At 40.9% G+C, this 18,868-nt stretch overlaps 1 protein-coding gene across 1 annotated transcript; it reads left to right on the top strand.

Annotated features, from left to right (window-relative positions):
* Positions 1-2,446: 2,446 nt before the first annotated feature.
* Positions 2,447-9,377, top strand: LOC120059468 (charged multivesicular body protein 4b-like). Its single transcript, XM_039008539.1, has 5 exons — positions 2,447-2,749; positions 7,451-7,628; positions 7,731-7,845; positions 7,960-8,086; positions 8,285-9,377. The coding sequence occupies exons 1-5, from the start codon at positions 2,566-2,568 to the stop codon at positions 8,347-8,349; spliced, it is 669 nt and encodes a 222-aa protein (XP_038864467.1). The 5' UTR covers positions 2,447-2,565; the 3' UTR covers positions 8,350-9,377.
* The last annotated feature ends 9,491 nt before the right edge of the window (positions 9,378-18,868 follow it).

The raw sequence follows: 18,868 nt of genomic DNA, 5'->3' as shown, positions 1-18,868 counted from the left end.
TTTTCCGAACTGCCTATCACCTGAAGTTATGGAAGAACAACACACAAGCGACTTGGAGAGATTCTACTTGTAATGAAAAGCCAGTGGTGGAAAAAGTACCCAATTTTCATACTTGAGTAAAAGTAAAGATTCCTTAAAAAAAAAAGTAACCCAGTAAAATACTACTTGAGTAATTTTTTAAAAGTATTTGGTTTTAAATGTGCTTAATAAGTATCAAAAGTAAAAGTATAAATCATTTAAAATGTCTTATTAAGCAAACCAGAGGACACGATTTACTTGTTTTTTTAAAATTTACTGATAAAAAGGGGCACAGTTCAACACAGACATACTTTACAAATGATGCATTTTTGTTTAGTCAGTCCACCAGATCAGAGGCAGTAGGGATGACCAGGGATGTTCTCTTGATAAGTGTGTGAATTACACACATTTTCCTGTCCTGCTAAGCATTCAAAATGTAACGAGTACTTTTGGCTGTCATGGAAAATGTAAGGAGTAATTAGTACATTATTTTCTTTAGGAATACAGTGGAGTAAACGTTGTCACAAATATAATTAGTAAAGTACAGATACCCCAAAAACTACTTAAGTAGAACTTAATAGTACACTGCTCAAAAAAATAAAGGGAACACTTAAACAACACAATGTAACTCCATGTCAATCACACTTCTGTGAAATCAAACTGTCCACTTAGGAAGCAACACTGATTGACAATAAATGTCACATGCTGTTGTGCAAATCGAATAGACAAAAGGTGGAAATTAAAGGCAATTAGCAAGACACCCCCAATAAAGGAGTGATTCTGCAGGTGGTGACCACAGACCACTTCTCAGTTCCTATGCTTCCTGGCTGATGTTTTGGTCACTTTTGAATGCTGGCGGTGCTCTCACTCTAGTGGTAGCATGAGACGGAGTCTACAACCCACACAAGTGGCTCAGGTAGTGCAGCTCATCCAGGATGGCACATCAATGCGAGCTGTGGCAAGAAGGTTTGCTGTGTCTGTCAGCGTAGTGTCCAGAGCATGGAGGCGCTACCAGGAGACAGGCCAGTACATCAGGAGACGTGGATGAGGCCGTAGGAGGGCAACAACCCAGCAGCAAGACCGCTACCTCCGCCTTTGTGCAAGGAGGAGCACTGCCAGAGCGCTGCAAAATGACCTCCAGCAGGCCACAAATGTGCATGTGTCTGCTCAAACAGTCAGAAACAGACTCCATGAGGGTGGTATGAGGGCCCGACGTCCACAGGTGGGGGTTGTGCTTACATCCCAATACCGTGCAGGACGTTTGGCATTTGCCAGAGAACACCAAGATTGGCAAATTCGCCATTGGCGCCCTGTGCTCTTCACAGATGAAAGCAGGTTCACACGGAGCACATGTGACAGACGTGACAGTCTGGAGACGCCGTGGAGAACGTTCTGCTGCCTGCAACATCCTCCAGCATGACCGGTTTGGCGGTGGGTCAGTCATGGTGTGGGGTGGCATTTCTTTGAGGGGCCGCACAGCCCACCATGGGCTCGCCAGAGGTAGCCTGACTGCCATTAGGTACCGAGATGAGATCCTCAGACCCCTTGTTAGACCATATGCTGACACATGCACATTTGTGGCCTGCTGGAGGTCATTTTGCAGGGCTCTGGCAGTGCTCCTCCTTGCACAAAGGCGGAGGTAGCGGTCCTGCTGCTGGGTTGTTGCCCTCCTACGGCCTCCTCCACGTCTCCTGATGTACTGGCCTGTCTCCTGGTAGCGCCTCCATGCTCTGGACACTACGCTGACAGACACAGCAAACCTTCTTGCCACAGCTCGCATTGATGTGCCATCCTGGATGAGCTGCACTACCTGAGCCACTTGTGTGGGTTGTAGACTCCGTCTCATGCTACCACTAGAGTGAGAGCACCGCCAGCATTCAAAAGTGACCAAAACATCAGCCAGGAAGCATAGGAACTGAGAAGTGGTCTGTGGTCACCACCTGCAGAATCACTCCTTTATTGGGGGTGTCTTGCTAATTGCCTATAATTTCCAACTTTTGTCTATTCCATTTGCACAACAGCATGTGAAATTTATTGTCAATCAGTGTTGCTTCCTAAGTGGACAGTTTGATTTCACAGAAGTGTGATTGACTTGGAGTTACATTGTGTTGTTTAAGTGTTCCCTTTATTTTTTTGAGCAGTGTATACTTTACACAACTGTGAAAAGCCCAATATAAAATCTATATATTATTATTATAAGGGCGGCCGGTAGCCTAGAGGTTAAGAGCGTGGGGCCAGTAACCAAATGGTTGCAGGTTTGAATCCTTGAGCCGACTAGGTGAAAAATCTTCATCAGTGCACTTAACCCTACTTCTGTAAATTGCTCTGGATAAGAGCGTCTGTTAATTGACAAAAATTAGTATTATTACATTTCTTATCCAGCAGGTGGAGCCCCATGGAATACCACCCACTAGGGAATAATACTACGTCATACAGCCTTAACCAGGAAGTGGGAAAAACAATCGGCGAGAAGAGTGACACCATAGCCAGTAGTTAGTCTGAAACGTTTTAAAGGGACATTATTTCCCATATAGTTTAGATCCCAGAATGTCGGTGTTTGGGAAGCTGTTCGGCGGTGGGGGGAAAGGAGGGAAAGGGCCGAGTCCACAAGATGCGATTCAGAAACTCCGAGACACAGAGCAGATGTTAGCGAAGAAACAGGACTTTCTAGAGAAAAAGATTGACCAGGAACTCATAACTGCTAAGAAAAACGGCACAAAAAACAAACGAGGTGAGTCGCCAACTAACATCACATATACATCTTCACGATTGTTGTCTAACTTGGCTATCTAATGAAGCTAGCTACTTAAAGTTCGCCTGTATGTTAACGTTAGCAACTAGCTGGCTAACTAGTCAAAGCAGCTAACTTGGTAACTTTCCGAGCGGCCACGGCTGTCACTGAATGTCAGGGCGAGCCTGGCATCCTATCTCGTTGCCACAACTGTGTTAGAACAGCTACATTTCATTATCCCCGTGTATAGGTGCGTTCTGTGTTAGTGACTGCTATCAAGCTACACCATCAACAAGTTAGGGGATTTTGTGTGAGTCATGAATTTGCCTGTTTGTCAAGAGAAGGGAAGGGGCCACCCTTCCATTGACACAGTATCTACTTAAAAATATGTATTACATTTGTAAAGCGCTTTTCATGATACAGAATAATCTCAAAGTGCATAAAATTTAAATACAAACGAAATATTAGAAAAAAAACTAGACACGGCAACTTCGCAGTTAAAATTGAGACACTAGAATCATAGGGACTAAGTTAGTGCTTATTAATTAATTTTTTCACCTTTATTTTATGACTAAACTAAACAAAGTTACACGGCCTGTAGTGATTTTTATTTTTTTATTTCACCTTTATTTAACCAGGGAGGCCAGTTGAGAACAAGTTCTCATTTACAACTGCGACCTGGCCAAGATAAAGCAAAGCAGTGCGACAAAAAACAACACAGAGTTACAAGTGGGATAAACAAAAGTACAGTCAATAACACAATAGAAAAATTTATATACAGTGTGTGCAAATGGAGTAAGGAGGTAAGGCCATAGTAGTGAAGTAATTACAATTTAGCAAATTAACACTGGAGTGATAGATGTGCAAGTAGAAATACTTGTGTGCAAAAAAAGTAAATAAAAACAATATGAGGGTGAGGTAGGTAGTTATATGTACAGCGATCGGTAAGCTGCTCAGATAGCTGATGCTTAAAGTTAGTGAGGGAGATAAGTCTCTAACTTCAGCGATTTTTATTTTTTTTGTAATTCGTTACAGCCATTGGCAGCAGAGAACTGGAAGGAAAGGTGGCCAAATGAGGTGTTGGCTTTGGGGATGACCAGTGAGATATACCTGCTGGAGCGTGTGCTACGGGTGGGTGTTGCTATGGTGACCAGTGAACTGAGATAAGGCGGAGCTTTACCTAGCAAAGACTTATAGATGACCTGGAGCCAGTGTGTTTGGTGACGAATATGTAGCGAGGGCCAGCCGACGAGAGCATACAGGTCGCAGTGGTGGGTAGTATATAGGGCTTTGTTGACAAAATGGATGGCACGGTGATAGACTGCATCCAGTTTGCTGAGTAGAGCGTTGGAGGCTATTTGTAAATGACATCGTCGAGGATCGGTAGGATAGTCAGTTTTACGAGGGTATGTTTGGCAGCGTGAGTGAAGGAGGCTTTGTTGTGAAATAGGAAGCCGATTCTTCTATATTTAAGTTGCTTAATATGAGTCTGGAAGGAGAGTTTACAGTCTAGCCAGACACCTAGGTATTTGTAGTTGTCCACATATTCTAAGTCAGAACCGTCCAGAGTAGTGATGCTAGTCGGGTGGTCGGGTGCGGGCAGCGATCGGTTGAAGAGCATGCATTTAGTTTTACTAGCATTTAAGAGCAGTTGGAGGCCACAGAAGGAGTGTTGTATGGCATTGAAGCTCGTTTGGAGGTTTGTTAACACAGTGTACAAAGGGCCAGATGTATACAGAATGGTGTCATCTGCATAGAGGTGGATCAAGGAATCACCCACAGCAAGAGCAACATTGTGTGTGTGTATATAGATATATATATAATATATTTTACACTCACACACAGAGAAAAGTCGGCCCAAGAATCTGCCAGAGGTCCGGACAACAGGCCCTCCGATTTGACACACTGAACTCTATCTGGGAAGTAGTTGGTGAACCAGGTGAGGCAGTCATTTGAGAAACCAAGGCTGTTGAGTCTGCCGATAAGAATACGGTGATTGACAGAGTCGAAAGCCTTGGCCAGGTCGATGAAGACGGCTGCACAGTACTGTCTTTTATTGATGGCGGTTATGATATTGTTTAGTACCTTTAGCGTGGCTGAGGTGCACCCGTGACCAGCTCGGAAACCAGAACGCACAGCAGAGAAGAAAGAAAGGCAGGGCAGGATGGATATAGGTCTGTAACAGTTTGGGTCTAGAGTGTCACCCCCTTTGAAGAGGGGGATGACCGCGGCAGCTTTCCAATCTTTAGAAATCTCAGACGATACGAAAGAGAGGTTGAACAGACTAGTAATAGGGGTTGCAACAATGGCGGCAGATAATTTTAGAAAGAGGGTCCAGATTGTCTAGCCCAGCTGATTTGTACGGGTCCAGGTTTTGCAGCTCTTTCAGAACATCAGCTATTTGGGTGAAGGAGAAGCTGGGGAGGCTTGGTCAAGTAGCTGCGGGGGGTGCGGAGCTGTTGGCCGGGGTTGGGGTAGCCAGGAGGAAAGCATGGCCAGCCATAGAGAAATGCTTATTGAAATTCTCGATTATCGTGGATTTATCGGTGGTGACGGTGTTTCCTAGCCTCAGTGCAGTGAGCAGCTGGGAGGAGATGCTCTTATTCTCCATGGACTTTAGTGTCCCAAAACTTTTTGGAGTTAGAGCTACAGAATGCAAATTTCTGTTTGAAAAAGCTAGCCTTTGCTTTCCTAACTGACTGTATTGGTTCCTGACTTCACTGAAAAGTTGCATATCGCAGGGACTATTTGATGCTAGTGCAGTACGTCACAGGATGTTTTTGTGCTAGTCGAGGGCAGTCAGGTCTGGAGTGAACCATGGGCTGTATCTGTTCTTAGTTCTACATTTTTTGAAAGGGGAATGCTTATTTAAGATGGTGAGGAAATTACTTTTAAAGAACAACCAGGCATCCTCTACTGACGGGATGAGGTCAGTATCCTTCCAGGATAGTAACCTAATACTGAGTGCCAACAGAGAGGCTCCAAGGGACTCCTGTCATTGGTCGCGTTCCCCTGTTCAGACGTTGCATGCCTTAACCAGTGGTTGCGTGCGACGTCATTGAGTGTGTTATCGACTGACAGAGTGCTATAACATAGGATGGGGTTAGCTGATACATAAAATACCTATCCAGGTGTTGTAACATCTGGCAGGCGTCAGCAACGCCTGAGCAGAGCAATACGCCCAATGTCTTCAGTAGTGTTCATGACAGACTAGCGTAGCCCAATAACGGACTAAAGGAGCCTGACGTTAGTCCTTTTAGTCCAAGGACCTTACATGTTCTGTTTAGAGGCGAATTTAACCGGTTTTAACACAGTTGCGGTTTACAGTATTTTTACTTGTTTCCAAAACCGTACCGCAAGCGATGCGTTTTAACGTTCCCCCGGCCAGAATATACTATCTTTAATAGGCGCTAAATGCAGTTAGCGTCTAATAACGAGTTAAACATAGATATGACATAATATAATGGTCAAATATATAAACGCAACATATCAATTTCAAAGATTTTAACTGTGTTACAGTTCATAAGGAAATCAGTCTAAATGTATTAATTAGGCACTAATCTATGGATTTCATGTGACTATGCAGCTGTTGGTCACAGATACCATAAAAAGAAGTAGGGGCATGGATCAGAAGACCAGTCAGTATCTGGCGTGTGACCACTATTTGCCTCATGTAGCGAGACACATCTCCTTTGCATAGAGTTGATCAGGCTGTTGATTGTCGCCTGTTGAATGTTGTTCCACTCGTCTTCAAAGGCTGTGCGAAGTTGCTGGATACTGGTGGGAACTTAAACACGCTGTCATACACATCAACCCAGAGCATCCCAAACATGCTCAATGGGTGACATGTCTGCTGAGTATGCAGGCCATGGAAGAACTGGGACATTTTCAACAGATCCTTGCGACATGGGGGCATGCATTATCATGCTGAAACATGAGGTGATGGCGGCGGATGAATGGCACGACAGTGGGCCTCAGGATCTTGTCACAGTATCTCTGTGCATTAAATTGCCATCGATAAAATGCAATTGTATTTGTTGTACGTAGCTTAAGCCTGCCCATACCATAACCCCACCGCCACCATGGGGCACTCTGTTCACAACATTGACATCATCAAACCGCTTGCTGACACAACGCCATACACGTGGCCTGCGGTTGTGAGGCCGGTTGGACGTAGGTGGCTTATGGTAGAGAAATTAACATTAAATTCTCTGGTAACAGCTCTGGTGGACATTCCTGCGGTCAGCATGCCAATTGCACACTCCCTCAACTTGAGACATCTGTGTCATTGTTGTGACTAAACTGCACATTTTAGTGGCCTTTTGTCCCCAACACAAGGTGCACCTGTGTAAGGATCATGCTTTTTAATCAGCTTCTTTATATGCCATACCTGTCAGGTGGATGGATTATCTTGTCAAATGAGAAATGCTCACTAAGAGGGATGTAAACAAATTTGTGCACAAAATTTGAGAGAAATAAGCAGTTTTTGCATTTTTAACATTTCTGGGATCTTTTATTTCAGCTCAGAGAACATGGGACCAACACTTTACATGTTGCGTTTTTATATTTTTGTTCAGTGTAGTTAGCGGTTATGTATTTACTCGCATGATAGTCCTGGGGGTTCAGAAACACTGTAACCATGTCCATGGTTCCGGGAATCGAACCCACTAATCACTTCAAATCCCCTTTCACTACGCACAGCGGCCCTGCAGGCCTTGAAAAGGAAGAAGCGGTACGAGAACCAGCTTACCCAGATCGATGGCACATTGTCCACCATCGAGTTCCAGAGGGAGGCGCTGGAAAATGCCAACACCAACACTGAAGTGCTCAAAAACATGGGCTTTGCTGCCAAGGCAATGAAGGCTGCCCATGAAAACATGTAAGCAAGGGCACACTACTTGTTTATTAGCTTTGGTCAGGTGCAGTCATACAGCTCTTGTATTTATTCAAATCTCTCTGTTCCCCTGTCCGGTTGTGTTAGGGACATAGACAAAGTAGATGACTTGATGCAAGACATCACTGAGCAGCAGGAGCTGGCGCAAGAGATCTCAGATGCCATCTCAAAACCTGTAGGCTTTGGAGAGGAGTTTGATGAGGTAGGTGACAATGTTTGTTGCACATTGTTCTTTATTTGTCTTATCAGTGCTGTTAGTTCAATAGTTGACCAGATATCACAGAGACTGGGATGTTCTGATTGTCTTGCACCATAGGATGAACTCCTGGCAGAGTTGGATGAGCTGGAACAAGAGGAATTGGACAAAAACTTGCTGGAGATCGGCGGGACAGAAGATGCCCATCTACCCAATGTGCCTTCTACTTCATTACCCTCCAGACCTGGTGAGTCCTTTGGAATATTTCAATAATATGCAATAAAACAAGCAAATCCTCCATGGGAACATTGTATGCCACGGTTACTGTCCCAACAGAACATGAAATAACTAATTGATCTATTGTTATTTACCACTTTATTGCTATAAAACATTTATATTTACTCAAGTAATTCACTATCTGCATATGTTTTTTTTTAAATTTTAGCCAAGGAGGATGAAGACGAGGATGGCATGTATGACTTACAACGCTGGGCGATGGAGGCCATGTAGTTGCATTACTGACACCACCTGCTGTAGAAAGGACTTATTGAATATGGTTGTTTTGTATCCGAGGAGAACCAAACACCTTCTAAAACTAGCACTACAAAGGCCAATGCTGTAGGTTCTGTTTTCCTGCCCAAAACTAGAGAAAGGGTACCATGGCCCTGCATGAAAAGATGAAGTATAAAACCTGTATAAAAGCTATAAACAGGATGTTTGAATCAGAAAAAAAGAAAAAAAATTCTCAAAAAGTTTAGCATAATCAATACCAGCTCTTGCATTTGGGCAGTTATTGTAATATCACTTAACTGTTCTGTTGCCTTTGTCTGTGGGATGTTATGAACATCACTGACAGACAAATTTACATTTTAATACATGGGAGTTGCAATGTCTATTTTTCCGACTTAAACATATTTATCGTGTGGCGTAGTGGGTGTGGTCTGGATGTTTTTATTAGTACTTTTTGTTTAATTTCTACCATTAATAGGATGAAATATGAGCATGCGCTCATGGTAACGTTTAGAATGGTCTATTCTCGGCATTGTTATTCTGAAACTTTTGTTTTCCAACATTTTGACTATTTCCAACTCCAAAGCATCCTCACCATGTGACACTTGTGATTTGAAGGAAATATCTAAATCGTTTATATTGTTGCTGGCACAGGTTCTCTTCATGTGCTAAGCATGCAATGAGGGAACATCTTAATACACTGCACAGCTTTAGAGAAAGACAAACTCCACCCTGTTCTGTTGTCTGTCTTTTCTGAAAAAGTTTATTTTTAATTGTATGTTGAAAAAAATGTCAACATATTAACTGCAGCAAAAAAATAAGATAATGGTTTGTAATGAATAGATTAGTAGATAGATATAGTATCAACATTTTGGATTTGAGGATTACTTAATTTTTAAGCAATGTATTAAAACAAAAATACATAGGAGAAAGACAATTAACAAGGATAACCATGTTTGCATTTCTATGGTTTATTTATCCAGATATAAACATTATTTGGAAAATCATTAAAGTTTTGGATTATTTTATTGTGGGTGAGGTTTTTCTTGCTTAGGGATCAGTGAATTCAAAGTAGAAAAGCATTTTTAGGTGTTTGTTTAGTTTAATGTGTCTGATGTTGCTGTAATTTCAGGTAGGGAATACTGAGTCCAATCATTTTTTTATTTGTCACATGCTTTGCAAACAACAGGTGTAGTCTGAAATGCTTATGGGCCCTTCACAACAATGCAGATTTTAAAATAGAAAAAATAATAGAGGAATAAATACACAATGAGTAACGATGTCTTCACTATATACACAGGGAACCAGTACCGAGTCGACATGCAGGGGTACAAGGTTATTGCGGTAGAAATGTACAGTGCATTCTGAAAGTATTCAGAGCCCTTGACTTTTTCCAAATTTTCTTACATTACAGCTTTATAAAATGTATGAAACAAATCTGTCTACACACAATACCCCATAATGAAATTGTGAAAGCAGGTTTAGAATTGTTTTACAAAAGTTATTTTTTTTAAACAATACCTTACTTACATAAGTATTCAGACTCTTTGCTATGAGACTCGAAATTGAGCTCCGGTGCATCCTGTTTCCATTGATCATCCTTGAGATGTTTCTACATCTTGATTGGAGTCCTCCTGTAGTAAATTCAATTGATTGGACATGATTTAAAAAGGCACACACCTCTCTATATAAAAGGTCCCACAGTTGACAGTGCATGTCAGAGCAAAAACTAAGCCATGAGGTTGAAGGAATTGTCCGTAGAGCTCCGAGACTGGATTCTCTGGTCTGATGAAACCAAGATTGAACTCCTTGGCCTGAATGCCAAGTGTCACGTCTGGAGGAAACCTGGAACCATCCCTACGGTGAAGCATGGTGGTGGCAGCATCATGCAGTGGAGATGTTTTTCAGCGGCAGGGACTGGGAGACTAGTCAGGATCGAGGGAAATATGAATGGAGCAAAGTACAGAGAGATCCTTGATGAAAACCTGCTCCAGAGCACTCAGGACCTCAGACTGGGACAAAGGTTCACCTTCCAACAGGACAACACAGGAGTGGCTTCGGGACAAGTCTCTGAATGTCCTTGAGTGGCCCAGCCAGAGCCCGGACTTGAACCCGATCAAACATCTCGGGAGAGACCTGAAAATAGCTGTGCAGCGACGCTCCCCATCCAACCTGACAGAACTTAAGAGGATCTGCAGAAAAGAATGGGAGAAACTCCCCAAATACAGGTGTGCCAAGCTTGTTGTGTCATACCCTAGAAGACTTCAACAAAGTACGGAATACTTACAGTACCAGTCAAAAGTTTGGACACCTACGTTTAAGGGTTTTTCTTTATTTTTACTATTTTCTACATTATAGAAGACAAACTATAAAATAACACCATATGGAATCATGTAGTAACCAAGTGTTAAACAAATCAAAATAGATTTTACATTTGAGATTCTTCAAAGTAGCCACCCTTTGCCTTGAAGACAGCTTTGCTCACTCTTGACATTCTCTCAACCAGCTTCATGAGGTAGTCACCTGGAATGGATTTCAATTAACAGGTGTGCCTGGTTAAAAGTTAATTTGTGGAATTTCTTTCCTTAATGTGTTTCAGACAATCAGTTATTCTGTGACAAGGTAGTGGTGGTATACAGAAGATAGCCCTATTTGAAAAATCCTGGAAAAAGTAGGTACTTTTGACTGATACTGTATGTAAATGTGATTTCAGTTTTTTGTTTTGTGCTAAAATGTCTAAACCTGTTATTGCTTTGTCATTATGGGGTATTGTGTGTAGATTGAGGAACAAAACTATTTAATACATTTTTGAATAAAGATATTACGTAACAAAATGTGGAAAAGGTCAAGGGGTTTGAATACTTTCCGAATGCTTTGTAGGTATGGGGTCAAGTGACTTAGGCAACAGGATAGATGATGAGCAGTAGCAGCCTCTTGATAGTGGATACCACTGATGCATGTACATATAAGGGATGCGTTTACACAGGCAGCCCAATTCTGATATTTTTATGACAATTATTTGCATATCTGATACCTATCGGATCTTTTTCCTAATGTGTGAACAGCAACAACAAAAAAACGCAAGCTTATCGCTTGACTTATGAGTTTTACCACCTCCATATGTGAATCTGAATCCTGATCATAGAGAATGATAGAGGACTCTAGTGCCTGAAAGCCTGTTTTAGTATGGGCATCGCCATTGACTTTCTCCATTTTGAAGTAGTCAACTGGGTGGGATTTCCTGTCGGTTAAGGAAGGATCACATAATTCCATCCAGTTCATCAGGATGGACCAGCCAATGAATTATACTTGTGAGCAAACATCCCAGTACTACAGGTGGCAGTAAATCACCAACCTTGGCTTTATACCGGTTCAAACAACACACTCCTGGTGGCAGTGTGCACACTTTCAGTTTGTTTACCAACTCATAGTAGACAAAGAAAACGGAGATGGCCTCAATGGTGGTGCCCATGCGCTCACAAACAGCATGTGTGTCCAATAGGCCAAGTTTCCCCTAAAGTAAATTGAAATAAATTTGCCAAAATTATATAATTATTTCTGTCTATACAGAAAGAAAATCATTCTAAATACTTCACCAGAGAGCATGAGAGCCACAGAGGAATTGAGGATAATTAGCTTCTTTAAAAAAAAAAATGTGTGGCAATAGGCCTAGCTGATTAGCTGTCAGTGAAAATCATTAAAATATATGTGAAGATCATTTGTCTTGAGTATAATTTAAAATGTTGAGACAAGAAGGGGAGGGGTATGTGGCAAAGAATAGGTGGGTCTCTCCAGAATGCATGCTCTCAGCTCTCCAGAATTCTCTCAGCCGTCTCCCGACAATTCTTGCACATTTGTTGTTTAATTGTGTTAACTGTTAGCCCTTTATTTTTTTCTAAAATCCCTATTACATATGTCCCCAGTAGTAAATGTACCATTAATCCCTGTATTTTGGTTACATTAATTTCTGTTAAATATGCACTCCGGGATCTTAAGCACAAGAAATGTGTAACATATTGCACAAATTGGATTCGTAACATATCACATGTATTTTCAAAATGAATATGATATCACACAAAAAGGATAACATAGTACACAATTGGATGAGTAGTACACAAAAAACTAGGAACCGTTTTGGCTAGTGAGCACCACCTTCAAACTACTGGCTGAAATTATACAAAAGTTGGAGAGTGCATCTTTAATGCATGTATTAATTAGTCATTTAATGTTCTCATTCTAGGAGTGGATCCCCCCCCCCCAGAGTTCACAACCTGCTACACTTGTGAGAAACAAGTTTCAGTTAATTTCATAATGATAATTTACTAGTTTTGTAAATGTTTTCATTGTCTTTTATTTGGAGTGCTCCATGTGAGCAGTGAGCATATGTCTGGTTTCGCTGTCCTGTTAATGTTGAGGCAACATGCGCCCGAGCACACAGAAGTACCTGGACGTTTTGTTAACCAAGTAAATCTCTAGGACAAGGTGACATTTATCAATATATTCAGCTCTATTTACTCTCAGATTAGAAAACGCTGATTAGCACCACAGTAGACCTGTACAATTACAAATCTCTGCAACCTCCTGCACGTCATCTCCAGCTGACACCTTTGCAAACAGATATTGTGTCAATTTAAAACTTGCACAAGACAGTTCACATAATTGTCAATTTAAAGGCATGTAGCCAATTTATTCATTACTACATTTAGCTAACATTAGATAGTTAATCCAGAGATTCTTACCTTTGCCTCCATTCGGCAGACTCATCCAGATCATCATGGCATTTGTAGTTCTTTATGATAGCTACATTACCAGCATATTAACATTTCATTTTTGGGGGGTAAATACAGGCAAATATCTTGACCTTATCCGAGACAGATTGACATGGTTTTCAAATGTCACACCATGGTAAGCCTACACGAAACACAGCCCTTATTTGAAGTGTTTCTAAAATCCCCTATGGGATAAATTAATACTGGAAAAACGATTGGAACCATTTCCTGTTTGACGGTTAGGTTGTATGGGATTATGACTACTGTGGTATTCTTTCGAGAGGATTTGAAGCCACCTGTCGGCCATTTTGGCACTTGGCACTCCCCAGCAGGAGCAGTCCTCCATAGGAATGAATGGAATTCTAGAGTATTTCAATTAAATGTTTCAAGGATAAAATTACTTAAGTATGTTTTTGTTTTAGTGGGGACAGTAACATTAGTAATCTCTAAAAATACTACTTTTAATTTTACTTTAAGGAAAATGTTTTTAGATAATTCATCACATGATATAATTTTAAAGTATGCATTAAGGTGTCTGTAATATACTAAATGTAGACATTAATAAATGCATAGCTATAGCTTCCTAAAAATAAATTACAAAGTGGGGAGTGTCAAAATGGAGGCACGGTGGCATCAACACAAGGCCCCCTAAAACTAAATCTAGTGTTAATATAAACCATTGATGCAGACCCGCAAGCCACTGCTGCCCATGATGAGTTGTGATTTTGTGTGACGCCGCCACCATCAAAGTTGCCCATCATTGCCTTATATGAACATGTATTTCTAGATGAAACTGATTAAGTTTGGTGAAAAAGTGATAGTAGTAATTAGGCTACTTTGAAAACGATGTCGCAGGTAAAAATGTATAGGTCGCAGGTTGCTGGTTTTTGGGAGACTTCTAAGTTGCACCACGGCCACCATGGCATTTTTCTTAAAAATATATATACAGTATTTAGCTGTGACCTTCTGCTATCAGGCAGGTGTGAGGCAGGCTGTTGCTGAGTGAGTGAGTGGTGAGGAGGGCCTGAGTGGTGTGTATGGGGAGTGATTCAGGCCCCATACACCAAGTCACCTAACCTATTCCTAGCGCCATAAGATACCACCATGAATTAACATGGGCTGTCAACGGAGACAAGTTTTTTTCTAACGCGTTCACGTCACGTTCATATCACGTACACGTCATATAGATGTAGTGTTCACGTCAGTACACGTGACACCGAGTTTGCGTGTAAGTTTATTATGAAAGCTCTCACCTTGAACGCCTTAAAAACATCTACGTGTACATCATGCGTTCACGTCATGTACACGCCACACTTACGCGTCATGTGTTAGTTTGAGTGTCAATTTAGTTTATTATTAAATATCTTACCATAAACACCTTACAAACGTCTACATGTACATTATTTTTTTTATACATTTTTCATTGCCAGAGTATTCTAATCAATTTAATTTGTCGATTTAGCTAAAATATGGATTTCACCTCTAAAAAAAGATGGCTAGTTGATTTGCAGCCAGCCATGCCTATTTCTCAAATCAATATGGACAAGAGGGCTTCTTTGTTGGAGGGAGCCCTATTCAGAAACAAGATGTAGCATAGGTCTCTACTGTCGCGTTTAAAACAACTCTGAACTCGGCAATTACGGAATTCACATTTCAGTGCGCTCAAGACAACTGGGAACTCAGAAAAAAAATTGCTTCCGCCGTCTGGGAAAATAGTTTTGAATGGTCATCCAACTTAGAATTCCAATTTGGAAACTCTGGCATCTTTCTTAGACTTTTCGACCTGAAAATCACTGATGTCATGGTTTTACCTCGTGTCCCCCCCCCCCCTACCAACAACCCTCGTGTCCCCCCCCCCCCCTACCAACAACCCTCGTGTCCCCCCGTTTAACAGAGACAATCACTGTCACCATGCAATCCTTAGGCTATACATTTCTGTGGAGATGTCTTATGGTTAAAGGCAGGGCATGAATTGAGGGGGTATGTGAGGATATAGGCCTAACTCATTTTATAGAGAAGGGCAAAAAGCTTATGCTAACCCTTGTTTAATTAGCCTTAGAAAAAACAACGGTCCAGATAATAAATCGATCTAGGCTATAACAATGATTAACTCCTTGATTATGTCTGCATAGTCTACTACCCTATCGAAGGTCTTGCTAAGCCTCAACATGGGTTGTTGGTAGGCCTATAGGCTTATGAAAACATTCACTTTTAAATGTAAAGCAAGTGTCATTATCCCACGTAAAATATGGTTGTTTTAAATGCTCCGCAATTATAGAATATTAGTGGTAGACTATGCCTATAGCAAAATAGCAACAAGATAGAAGCGGTATGGGTCTATTCATAGACCAAACATCTTGACAGATAAACACATTAGCTGTGTTCGAATACCCATACTAACATACTGTATACTACATTCATACTATTAGTTAATTTTAGTATACTGTAAACCATCGGTATCATTTCAGTGGACCGTACTAGCGCTTCGCCTGTCTCCCGGAAGTTGATGCTGTTGCTATGCAACCTCTTGCTAGCATAACAAATGACTAGCTAGACATTTCACGATTTCGGGTGTGTTCGTGAATTCAATCTAGAGTGTCAGAGTGCGCTCTGGGCGTTCGTAAATCCAAAACGTTGTCAGATTGTACTTAGTAAATTCTGAGTGTAAACTCTCGGATCGCACACTGAACGCTCTGACCGAGGAGTAGATTTTGATCTGAGCGTTCAGACCTCACAACGGCAGTCAAGCACCCCCAGCTAACTGGCTAACATTGGCTAGCTACTTCCAGACACAAATGAAATTCTGACCATTTTACTCACCCTGGCAGAGCTGGTTAGGTGACTGTAACTGCTGCTGGCAACAATTTAATTACGCTTTTTTTTTGCTGACGTTTACTGACACCGGCCATATTCAACGGGTGTGGATCATTCGCAAATTCATCAGTTATTCTGCACTCTGGCACACTCAGACGAGAGTGCTCTGAAATCGAAGTAGATAGACAGAATTAACTATGTCCATTGGGAACGCACAACGACTATACCACTTAGTTAAGAATGACGTGAATAATCAAGTCAATAAACGTTGTGTAACGTTAGTTAGATAGCATGCAGTTAACACACTGCCTGGCAAGTTCGATGTATTGGTAGGTAACGTTAACTAGCTAACATACAGGCGGTACATACTGCTATAATGCTATGCGGTTCGTAAAGATAGCGTAGCTAACAAATTGTCAGCCAACATTACTTTATTACATTGCTCAACATTTTCTTAACATTTGTTATAATTATTTAAAGCAATGCATTTTTATCCGCTCTCGTCGAACTTCGGCTGCATATTTTCCGCAATTTTCTTCAAATCTGAAAACTTTTGAAACCACGTTCATTTTCTGAAGAATTGCATTATGGGCCCTAAAAGCACGGAAATAGTTTCCATTGCGTGTATACTTCGTACCTTGGAGAATTTAGTATGACTTCCGGGAACTTTTGGCATACTAAATATAGCCATACTATGACCAATAAGTACACTACATACTCAATTTATGTCACAAATAGTAGGTATGAGTATTCGAACACATTCTTTTTTAGGAGAATCGCATTGAATCAGGCTATTCATTTGAGTACAGTTGCGTTCTTACGCATAACCTTAGTTTAAACGGAACCAAAAACATCCCAGACTATTTTGATCAAAGATCATGATAAAGCCTGAATATTGCAACTATATTTTTGTCATTCATTTAGCCCACTATCGCCTACAGATTTGATACACATGAAGGCCTATATTTAATCCGGATTTGACTAACGATAGCCTGACTAGGATCCTTTGACTTCTCCCCTCAGCCATGTTCCCAATTAGGCTAAATGTAGTCCTATTAATAAGGTTAGAATGTTTTCCGATTAGTGTGCATAGACTAACCATTGTGATTAATGATATGTACTATCTTCTGTTTTTGTGATTAAACAGGCATCGGTAAAAATAATAATTGTTTTCGATGCTCCTGCATGGGCCATTTGATGTTTCATTTGTTTTCCACAAATGACTATTGCTTTATACCTCACAACGTTTTTTAAGGTTAGGCCTAGGTCTATTCCTTGTAAATATTAGGCCATATCTATTGAGTGTAATAAAAAAAATGGGAGGGAATTTGTGTGTGGTGAAGACGCACCAAAGGCATGTTTCTGTCTCCCGACAAATGTGCGCATTTATTGTTTCATCGTGTGAATTGTTTAGGCTACCCTTTCTTTGTTCATGTTGATCAATTCCTCGTTATCTATATCACCACCAGTAAACGTTCAAAGTTAACTCCAGTCTTTTATAATCTACAATGTTGATTTACAGTCATTTCTGTTCATGCAATTCAAGCTGCTACACTTGATCAACAAGTTTTGTTTTATTTTATAACATTCACGAATGTTGTCAATTTCTTCGTTGTTTTGTCAATTTCTTTATCGCCTTTTGTTTTCATGTGAGCATGTCTTTTTTTGGTGGTCCTGTCAACGTTGAGTGATCTCTCATGCCTCAGCATAAAAGTAGTCTACTTTGCCTGCTTGCAAATGTGTGCTAAAAGTGGGGATGTTTCATAGTATTTCTGATTATTTTTAACTCACCACCCCAATTAACCATTTTATTATTATTTTAGTTTTTTACAGAAAACTGAACCACCACTCTTAGAAAAAAAAGGTGGTATCTAGAATCTAAAATGATTATTCTGCTGTCCCCATATGAGAACACTTTAAATAACCCTTTTTTGTTACAGGTAGAACTCCTTCAGTGCCTAGGTTCCATTACACAGAGGGTTCTACATGGAACCCAAAGGGTGACAGCCAAAGAACCCTGTTGGAACCCCTTTTTTTAAGTGTGCTCAACAAGTTCAACCTGTTGAGTTTACACCATTTCATTCTGTACCCCAACACCTGCCTGGTATTCAAGATATCACCCAACATCACACCAATACCTTGAAAGTTTTCGTCAACCTCTGCTGACTTAAATAACCATGTTCCAAGAACCTCCACCAGGGGTGACTGTAGCATCCTCAAACGGACAAAAAGGAGACACAAGAGGGCACTCCACCCTCATTTTAGATCCCATGGGGTCTTTATTTTCATACGCATTTATGGCATTTCAACATTGACACAGAGGGGCACATCACACTCATTTATTTTCTTGGAACTCCACACACGCGCACACTACATTTCTCACATTTTAGGAATCCAGCTGAGGCCTTGGATGGATCATGTTGCACTGAGATGAGCACAGACAGAGTACAGTCCTTTTCAGTGTGGCGGCAAATTAGTTGAACAGGAGAAGAGGATGTGGTTGCTTGTGGTGGGAGAGCAGTGGGGGTGGTAGGTTGAACAGCTGCAGTGAAGCTGATTGGTTGCTCTGGTTCATCACATCTTGACTAAAATAAAGATAGATTTAGCAATTAGTTCGACATTGCCATAGTTCAACAGCTGAAAAGCCAAAGACATTCAGTATTCACTGAATTAAGTAACCTACTCATCCACATTTACAATTTAATTCATCAATGAAATAAATAATACTGTAGCACATTCAATGACGTTATTATTGTAGACTATGGGCTACTCCTGTAGCAACACTATATTAGGATACCGTTATGATTTCATTGGTCTTGTCAGACATGATTTTAGGTCTTCAATGAAGTGTGTTGTACCTCGTTTCCCTCCTTCAGGGAAAAGTAGTTAATCATCCCCCATTAAATTCAGTTTGGGTGTGAATGTGTAGGCCTACT

This window comes from Salvelinus namaycush, chromosome 14 (genome assembly GCF_016432855.1).
Source record: "Salvelinus namaycush isolate Seneca chromosome 14, SaNama_1.0, whole genome shotgun sequence".
Lineage (NCBI taxonomy): Eukaryota > Metazoa > Chordata > Actinopteri > Salmoniformes > Salmonidae > Salvelinus > Salvelinus namaycush.
This window is presented reverse-complemented; position numbering and strand designations above follow the sequence as displayed.